Raw genomic sequence first — 10,341 nt, 5'->3', positions numbered from 1 at the left:
ATTTACTAGCAAGACACTACACAGTTAGACAAAACTTCCAGCATCATCTGCAGACGGCTGTTTCGTGAGGAGCCACCTCACAGGTCACGTGGGCAGTTTGGGACTCCTCTGCCCGACGCGATCCCACAGCAGAAAAAGTTGGGATTCTTGATTGACGTTCTGTACAGCCAATCGCAGCTCGCTCAAGTCGACTCGTCAACCAATCAGCTGCTTAAAAGAGGTAAACGGGTTTTCATGGACGGAGTCAGCTTGCATCGAAGAGATTGAAGTAAAAAGGACACTGAGCGAAAACTGGATTGTTTTGATGAGTATTAAGTTGCGTTGAAGTCAGAAATGCATCACGTTTAGTATTTGTATGGTGTTACAGCGAAGGGTTACGGTAATTCTCCTTGGAAAAAGTCATTAAATGGTGAGTTGAGGACATTTTTTCCAAGTTTCTGACAAAGTTTTAAATATCACTAACATATTTGTCTGCTTACTGTAAGTTCAGTTGTGCAGTACGTAGCGTCAGGCTGAATATTTCCTTAAACAGTCAAGTAAAATGTGTCTACGGTCGTCACTGAAGTGTACTTTAGTTTTTTAAGCAATATGTTGGGAGATGGCTATAACGTGGCGCGTCTGCTAACTTTGCCAAGTTGCCAACATTGTCAAATATCTGCTGTAAGGAAGACAGTCACTGCTCCTCGCTCGCATTTGTGTTAATTAACGAGTCTTAAGGTCCAAATTAACTGTCACAAGAACTTGGCATGTCTTCGCACACTTTTTCAGCGCATCTGTTTAACATGCCAACTCACCATACTAATTCATTCCCTCAGGCTTTGACTCATCAGTCATGTAACGTTTTGATGGATGTTTCACTGTTGACCACAGCTTCGTACTTGTCTTTGAACCCCCCGTCTGTCATCGACGATGCAACTGCAGGTGCGAGATAGCTTTTTGGCTTTCTAATACCGATTGAAGTTTGCAATATTGATAATAATCATAACTTCCAAAACATATACATCGAAAATATAAAACTCCACCTGTACTTACACGCTCACCTAAAATGAATCATTGGTGAGGATGTCTTTCTGAGCTGCAGCAGTCAGCAGCCAGCTACAAATTCAAAGTAGTCATGCATAGCATTCCTCAGTGCACAGCACAGCTTCAGTCAACTGGAAGATCCATCTAAACAGGTAGTAAAACCATCATTTAATTAAAAAAAGGAAAGGATTCCCTGTTGCCTTTCTGCACAACAAAAGCAAAAATACTCTCAGAAACCCATTAAGCTTAGCTATGTCTCCAAAAACTACAACAAGTGCTTTGATTTTCAGTTATATTGTCTGGTGTCTGGCGTGGCTGCTTCTCTCAGCCAATACATGGGTATGATGGAACTTTCAAGGGGTCACACACACACTCACACACACACACGCATGTACACAAAAATCTCCACTGGTAATTTGTTTAGCAAATAACAAGGGTGGCCCGGCTGCAAATACAGATGCTCAATACTTCCCCCCACTGTAATAACACCTCACACAGGCTGATCAGGCAGCACAGATCAGTTTTTCCTTGCTCAAATTCACTGTGGTTTCCTAATGTAAGCATTCATGTTGGTCATGTGGACACAGAGCCCTTCATCAAGCCAGAGCTGATTTCACAATGAACATTTTCACCTTTGTGATATAACTATTGGTGGTGACAAACAGTGCCAATGCTGTTTGCCATGGTGGCATTTTAGTATCTTATCGACCCTTTTGTCACTGGAATGAAAACATGCTTAGCCTAATGCAGTATCCTCTCCTGTCACTGCTATGTTGTGTTAACACAGATCAGTTCAGTGTAGAATTGTGAATTGTTAAAGTAATTGTGACAAGGCAGCAACTCTACCCTCCTTTAGCATCTCATGGAAATGCTTTCTGTTTACATGACTAAGCCTGGGGTGTCAGAGTACGCAGTGGTTGAGCAGATTAACATACCATTCATTTTTAAAAAGGCAGTTATGGATTTACTGTCCACCCACCACTACACTGAGGATCTACTGAGATATGAGAGGGATTAACAATGTAATTCAGCAGCATCTGGGAAAGAAATCCTTCTGCTCTTCTACAGGTGGATGTGTGAAATTGCTCACATAGTACGCAGTTGTTTAGTGGTTGTGAACATGTGTCATATAGATTTTGTGTATAGTATTTACATTTTATAGCCTAGGGTTTTTATGTAAAACAAACAGACATGGACTGGACTGGACAGCTTGGTGAAAAAGTGGCTTATGTTGTTACCATGTCCTATCAGTTCAGCTACAGATGACGATTTTGCAATTCCACACAAGGATGAGTTAAGTGAGGGCTCAATGGCATTCTTGTCTTCAGAAAGTGTCTCTAACCTTTTGAAGTCCGTGCAATGACTGGTATGATGAATGGTACGCAGTTTTCCTGTGGTCATTTATCGTTACAGGCCTGAGTAGCTCTATTCATCTATCTATTCATTCATTAAATGCATTCAGAGCTTAAATCCAGCCAGTCAACAACAGCTCTTTGAAACAGCCGCTTATCCACTGCACGCCACACACTGGTGTTCTGCTGTCGGCGTGTTGGGTTCTCAGAGCTTTGGTGTGGCTCACTGCGAGGGTGGAGACCAGTTAGGAGTGACAGCCAACACTGCGGCTGCCTCTGTTTTCAAACGGACAACACATTTGGAGCGTTTTACAGCTCCACTCTTTCATTTTCTCCAGTGATTCCCAAGCCAGAGGGTCTTGTCAGTATTTAAGGCCAATGTAAAAAAAAAAAGAGTAATGGCGTACTGTAATGTTGTGTGATGCATTGTAATGATTGTAATGCATACTTGAAAGTTATGGGTGATGCCATGCTGCAATGAATCACTGTTGCAACATAGCATTAACCACATTTTTCATTTGGTTAAGAAACATATTGTCACAGCTCACATGCCCAATAGATCTCACCTCTGACATCAAATAAGAATGCTACAGCACTGTGGGGCTTATTATTCATCTGCATTCCCCGTAATCTACACCCATTATGGTTTTAACTATAACTGCACTGCACTGACTCTTTAGTGTGTTGAGGATATGTGGGGGGTTGGCTGTGATTTATTTTGATATTTTTGTGTCTGTGTTTGGCCTTTGTCCTTTGCCGGTCTGATCAACAGTTTCAGCTTGCCGGGAGTCAGGTTTTCTCACTTCTTCAAAAGTCAGCTATCTTGTGTGTGTTTGTGAGCTTCCCCACCTTTTTTTTGAGGTTACAGTGGGTGGTGAAGTGTGGTGTGTTGTCAAGGCTGGTTGGCCCAGATAGTGTGATACTGTGAAGGTTGCACAGTTAATCCTGAAAAAGCCTTTGATTTGAGATTGGGGAAAAGGCTGCATGTGCTACCGGGCACAGTAGACAACCTGTGGATGTTCTCTAGTATCAACATGTTCACCTTTCAAGGAAACAAGAGCAATAGGTTGTTAATGCTGATTAACCCAGTTGTTTAGAGTGTGTTGTACAATTTCTAATCATGTAATAGTGAAATCATTGGTTTCTTGTGACACTTGAGCTATACAAACAAGTTCAAGTCATCTGTATCAGCACTTTTATTTTTCAACCTTTTAGTGGTGACTGTGACAAGGCTAGAAAAAGGTGCCTTTTTTCCTTCTTAGTATGCTGCAGGGTGCTGTCCTGTCCTCCTCTGAACTTACTCACAAATACATTACAGTACTTTGTTAAGCCTGTCCGTCCACTCTTTGTAAGCCTGGGATGTGCTGTTTTCAGTTGAGGCCTGATTACAGTAATCCTGGCAGAAGGAGAAGATTGGGACACACTGCTCAATAAAACATTCAGCCAAAGAACTGCAAAGCCAAAGACAGACAGTCGCAGCAGACTGCAAGTCTCTCTCTCTCTCATACCACCCTCTCCTCCAGGCTTTTGTTTATGACTTTCAGCCCGTGTGTGGAATGCCACTTGTCATTAAGTGAGCTCCAAAAAAACTATTGAAGAATGGAAACCCCTTACAGAACCAGAGTGTTTGACGAAGAATAGCACTCAGCAACACACACACAATTGATTTTTGAATGATCTCTTATGGTAGCCATAACTGATGGGTTTGGGGCAGACCAGGAAAACTTGAAAAAGGGCAGTGTTTTTTAAAATCCAGGTTGGAAATTTTAGAATATTACAAGAAATCTATGATTGAAGATATGATTGAGGAAAGGTTTTTTTTTTTTTTCTTTCCAGTTTGTCCGCAAGTTCTGTTATCCCTTCATTTTTTTTTGGTTAGATCAATTGTTGTTGTGCATTATTATGAACTGATAGAAAGGTGAGCATGTGTGCCCTCTCAGCCCATGCTTGATTTAAAAAGGTTCTTTAAGACTGGAATAAAAACTGTAATAAAATAATATTTTTTGCAGTCTGAGACCTTTGCAATTGCCATTTAATGCCATCCTATGGACAGCTGTAGAAATCTTTATTATAGGTGAAAATTTATCCTCCATGCCACAGATTATGTTACACTATTTATGCTACATGCATATTGTCATCCTGTTTTTGATCCTCGTCATTTTCTGTTCTTTAACATGGATCATTAGGCATACACAGGTGAGCAAATTGTCTACATTACACCAGCAGGCCAGATGACTGTTTTCCTGTCTGCAGAACACAACTCTGCCTCCACAGCGTGTAATGACATGCTCGCCTGAGTCTGTCATCAGCTATGTGGCCGATGTTACCTTCTTCTGCTTCTTCTTCTTCTGCTCAGTTTTCAATTAGTGCTCTCAGAATAGCCTGAAATACAGTGTCTTTTAATCAAACACTGAGTAGATTAGCACAGCACACATTAGCACACATTATAAATTAATAATGGTAATTAGCCTTTTTTGTGGTGTGCCACCTGCCTGCTTCTGCTGCACGGTGTAAATGTGTAACTGTTTACAGTGGTGCACTAAAGTGAGGCTGCTGACAGATGCTACTGATGAAGGGAATGCTTTTGTTGAGTTGGTCATCTCCATGGGGCGAGCCAGGTGCTTGTATGGTACACACCACATTTGCAGTCACACCACACCACAGGCAATGCAGGATGTAATTTGTGGAAGAAACAGGTAAAAAAAAAAAAAACCCCTGAAATCCAGAGTAATTACAGGAGAGAGGATCGGAGGAATCTGCAGACTACTTTCAAAGCAGCAGTTAGAAAGTCCGTCTTTTGTTTCTTGACTTAATGTGCGACAGTGCAGTCAAACAAAGAGACATCGTGTTGTCTTAATGCAAATATTTTCTTTAAAGACAAAGAAGTCTTCTTTACTTTTACCATGTGATTTCTATCTTCTGTGCCTGTGCCTCCAGGAGAGCACACCTGAATATTTCACTTCTTCACCCCTCCCTTCCTTCCTTTTCCTGCTGTCCTCGAACAATGCTTTTGAAGGGAGAGATGAGTCACCCTTCAGTGCGCCTGTCAGGGCTAGGCTGTTAGTTGTTGCTCCAAAATGTGCCAGTCACTTCATAACCATGTGTCATGTAACTACCTGTTGTGTACACAATGTTTTTTAGACAGCACAGTATATAACCTAAAGAGAGCCTATATAACACTGTAGTTGCCCCTCTTCGTCTCTTTCAGTTCTTCTCTGTTGTGTAGGTTATTTCTCCTCAGGCTATGCATTCTCTACCTGCCTGTTAGTTTTAGCATTATCTGTCAGCTGCACTGTGTTCAGCAGACACTGGCCCTGTGTGTTCACATCCACTGTTCTGGCCTTGTGCCTGGTGAATAGGGTGGAGGACAAAGAAGCAGAGGATTTCACATTATTTGTAGACAAAACAAGCTTTGAGACTTAGAATGAGTTATCCTTTCAATCTTATTTGCTGCAATACTGTGGTGTAGGCTCGTCTTAGTCAGAAGTGGTCTAGCTCTGCACTTGTGCTGTGGCTCATATTGAACTACAGAGATCGCATGGATATAATATGGGGCACACATACCACCACAATGGCTGCTTTATGCCACAGCATGATGTCATGAGTCTGTCATCCGTTCTTGTGGATACTAGCAAGCTGAAGAAGTCTGGAAATAGCACCACTTCTTTCTAGCGGAGGCCATTGACAGAAACTGTCACCTCTGGATATGAATTGTACATCTGCAAACAAAGACTGTGCTGCCAAAGAATGCAATGTCTCTCATGCCCATGCAGGTCCGAAGGTCTCTCCTGCCTCAGCATGCTAATGACATTTCCCAGGGCCAAAATGTGTGGTTGCTGTTAAGTCAAAACCTCACATTGACCTCTGCACACCAGATGCTCATACATACTGTATTTGATTTTATTTCACGTCGTGTCAAGAGTCTATCAGAAGGAATATTGCCGCATGGGGCGAGCCTATAGAGACGTGATAATTTTCTTTGAGTTTTGCTTCATGTTAAAATGTTTTTCACAGCCTGAAACATAATGTAACCTTCTTGATAATCAAGCATGAGAATAGATTTTTCTAGAGCTTGAACAAAAAGTGTGTTGACTTTTGTTTATCCATCCACTAGTAAATGTTCATTTTGATGAGGCCACAGCTGAGTAAACTAATAAAGGGATGCATGTTTTTTATTAACTCACTTTGAATCATTTAGTACACAAATTACCACAACAAACAAGTTAATATCTGAATGGGAACCTGGTTTGGAATAACCTTGTTTTTGCAACAACCCCCCCCCACACAAACACACAGAATATGGCCGATCAATTCTAATGGTGGCCACATTTGTTTATACTCATTACATTACACACTCCCACAATTAGCATAAGAAATGCTGTGTTTCTTTAACATGTGCTAGTGTCAACAGTCCTCAGAAGTACTATAAGAGCTTCTCTTGTTTTCATTCACTCATTCATTTGTCTGAATTAGCTTTGGTTCGATTTCTGGTGTTGACACAGAGCGTGACCACAACAAAGCCATGCTCCTCCCCTGAAAAAGTGCGGCTGTGATTGACTGATAGACAATAACAAGTGTGGCTGGCTTCCAGGGACTGTCTGTATAAGCAAATGCTCAGCCACAAGTGCTTCACCAATGATGTATGGAAACATTTTTCTGTGCTAAATGCATTTGGAAATGCTGTGTGTATAAACCGGCCTATTTTGCCATTTTATGACACTTGTCTTTTTCCTCCAGGAATGTGTGTTGGCGTAGTTGATCCCATTCATGCTGCTAACTGAAGAGCTTGTGCAGGAGAAGAGCAGCAAACATGGACGTGGAAGACTTTCCTCCCCCACCTCCTGAATGTAAAGTCAACAAAGCTTTGTCACTCACACATGCTATGCACTTTGCCTGTAATTTCACAGAGAAATGAAGCACAAAGCTGAAGCATCATTTGAAAAATGGCAGCTGTGGGCCAGTTAGCTCAGTTGGTTAGAGCGCAGTGCTAATAACACCAAGGGTTTGATCCTCATGCTTGCCATCTCATTTGGGTTAAAATTTGTGGAACAGAATGAGAACAGAATGACAAGTGGACAAGACTTGATGTTTAAGTGACTAGTCTATTAACAGAAAAGTAGTATTTCAGTAAATTGTTTAGTTCAATTTTCATGCAGAAATGCCAGCCTCTAAATTGCGTGGATTTTCTGTTTCTCTTTGTCTGAAGTGAGTGGTTGAACATCTTTGTGATTTGGATCGTCTGTCAGATCAGTCTCTGCAAGAAATTTGTAGACTCACACAGACCACACATTTATCTACATTGAAATTAATTATCAGTTGCAAACCTACATGTAAACTTTACAGTTTACAGTTGAGTGTGAACAAAACATCAGCAGAGATTTGAGGAGATTTTGAGTTGGGCTACACTCCAGATATCTTTGTGTTGACAGTGTTACTTGCCATATTGTGTTTGGTAGTGTTTTTAGAGATTACAGCGTTAGATCAATCGTATCACCTGCTAACTTCTGTAAGTCATCTTGGGGTCAGATCACTTCCTAAAGTGCTGGTGATGCTGGAGTAGTTCAAGTAAACAACACAGGTTCTTCTCCACCGCTGTGGAGTGTGTGGGCTGAGGAATGAGGGAGTGAGGAGGTTAAAATGTGCTGCAGTGTTGTGAACACCAGACAATGTTCCTCAGTATTAGACTGAATAATGCTGCAGCAGCGTGCGCACACACGGCGTCCGACACAGGCCAGAGAAATGCTTCGTCTCCAGCTGGCCACTCACTTGTTTTGTTGCCAGGGCGATGCTAGAGTGGACTGTAACCCAATGACTCATTTGAGCAGACCATTATGTAGCAGAGTGGAGATGTGGTTTACAGAACAGAATCCATATTGTGATTATGAATTGACAATGGACGCCGCTGCAACTGTCAGAGTGCACACACTCTTACATGTGTCTCCATGATCTTGTACTTTGCACTCCAAAGGGAAGTTTATTGTTTTTTTGTTTTTTTTTTTTATCTCCAGTTTAGGGTAAGAGTATGGTTATGGTTATGTGTGTGCATGTGTGTACACACGTGTGCTTGCACTGTAAAATAAAGTCACCATCTAGCACAGTCCCTATAATTAAGCTGCAAGCATGCATAGTCATACTGCAAACAATCAATGATCTCATCTCCACATCACTGCGGATGTACTATTGAATGGCCAGTGACTTGTCATCTGGCCAAATTCAATCAAATCAGCTCCTGTTCTCCTCTGGTACAGTCAAGTGTTTCACGTTGACAGGCCAAAGAGAGGATCTGAGTGCATATTGGGGCAATTATTGGGATATGCCTTTGTTAGGCAGAGTCCTGGACTACTGCTGAATTATTAGCCAGCTAGCTGTGCCTTATCTCTGTTTCTCACACCATTCATTATTGCACAGGTGGAAAAAGGCAGATAAGCATCTCTGTTTCCTAGTTTTCTCTTTGCACCTCACTTCTCGTGCAACTGAAGTCATGGGTGCAGATGGACATGGGGTCACAGTTTTGACCTGGAACATTAGTCACAGACAGTTCCCCCGCACACTGACTACAGGGTGGAACAACTGCCCGTCAAAGCCTGAGGGAAACGTGCCGGTGATTTAAAGATGTGTCTGTTGCTGTGAGGGGACTTCAAAGTCATTGGGTTTGCCAGGGGGTGTTTCTTTGAGTAAAGATTTACTTGTTCACTCACTATCAGTGGACTGGTCAAGCCTGGAAGCATAACACAGCGTGTTGCAACAGTCACTGTGGTTTTTTTGATGGTAATTGTGTGTAAAGAATGACTATCATTTAAACATCCAATGGTCACACTGAGGTTGACTGAGTCTGGCAGGAAGAGCACTGGAAATGTTGGAAAAGTGTAACAGGTATTGAGAAGGCATGGTCTTGGTGTTATAGGAAAGGTTAATGGAGGATTTACACAGATTTTTATCTGCAGTGGGTGAGGTCAAAATGCCGAAACCCGGGATCGAACCAGGGACCTTTAGATCTTCAGTCTAACGCTCTCCCAACTGAGCTATTTCGGCAGTTGAGTTTGCTAACTGATCAGCTTGTCCTGCAAATGAACCCATGAAAATTTTCTGTTTTCTTTGGGAGCACAGTGAGGATGTGAGAGCAAGACTTTAGACTGTAAGTTAATACAGTCAAGCTGTGACTACTGATGAAATTGCACACAAAGAATTCAGGGAATGCATGTGAGCAAAAATGTGACAAAGATAGAATATCATTCTAAGACATTAAGGAGACCTGAGTGGAGGGAATGTGAGTTTCTTCCATTCAGGCTCTGTGGTTTTGGCGCAGTAAACCCTGTTTGATGATTACTTAATATTTTCCACCACACTGAATTCACTGAATTGATTTTTTTAATGTTTTCTCCAATTCAGTCTTTGTTTTTTCCTCTTGTTACTCCACTAAATAAAATCTAAAATGTGGTTCTCTAAACATTCAGCTCCTCAGTCCACAACATGAAGCCAGCTGATTAAAGTTGAGCCTCTGCATTCCTAAACCCTTTACTCTCTCCTGTTCTTAATTGAGCTTCACTGACTCAGGCCTACACTGTATTCATCAGATCAGAAATAATGCAGACGTTTGGCTGTACTAGTCACTGGAGGGAGTAACAGTTCTCTTTCCTGCTGGCCTAATTGCAGTGTGGAAACTGGAAAGACATTTGTTGTTCCCTTCCTGTCTGCTGCCAAGTGACTGCTCTGATGTGAACGTGATGCCTTTGAACACTAACTATATCTTGTAGCTCTGCCCTAGTTTGTTTTTGCTATGAAGTTGAGCAGCTTATGTGCTGTTTTGGTGTAGATCCTCGATGTAAAATTTCTGTAAGAAAACATACTGCTGCAGTAGACCCCACCCTTAATTATAAGTCTGTATGTGGCTCAGTCTTTCAACTTTTAACAGCTCAAAGGACTAAAACTACCACCCACAGTGTATCTGTTAACAGTCTCTACAGGA

At 41.7% G+C, this 10,341-nt stretch overlaps 1 protein-coding gene and 1 non-coding gene across 3 annotated transcripts in view; one reads left to right on the top strand and one right to left on the bottom strand.

Annotated features, from left to right (window-relative positions):
* Nucleotides 1–214: 214 nt before the first annotated feature.
* arhgef10 (Rho guanine nucleotide exchange factor (GEF) 10) overlaps nucleotides 215–10,341 on the top strand; it is a 45,260-nt gene continuing 35,133 nt past the window's right edge. For both annotated transcript variants that reach the window (XM_046412221.1, XM_046412220.1), the window contains exons 1-2: nucleotides 215–409; nucleotides 7,113–7,222. In XM_046412221.1, coding sequence (XP_046268177.1) covers nucleotides 7,186–7,222 — 37 coding nt within the window. In that variant the 5' untranslated portion in view covers nucleotides 215–409; nucleotides 7,113–7,185. The remainder of the gene's footprint in view (nucleotides 410–7,112; nucleotides 7,223–10,341) is intronic.
* Nucleotides 9,335–9,407, bottom strand: trnaf-gaa. The gene has a single exon. It is a non-coding gene; the product is annotated as a tRNA-Phe (tRNA).

Source organism: Scatophagus argus, chromosome 15 (genome assembly GCF_020382885.2).
Source record: "Scatophagus argus isolate fScaArg1 chromosome 15, fScaArg1.pri, whole genome shotgun sequence".
NCBI lineage: Eukaryota > Metazoa > Chordata > Actinopteri > Scatophagidae > Scatophagus > Scatophagus argus.
Note: the sequence above shows the minus strand (reverse complement) of the source record. Positions and strands in the feature narration are given on the sequence as shown.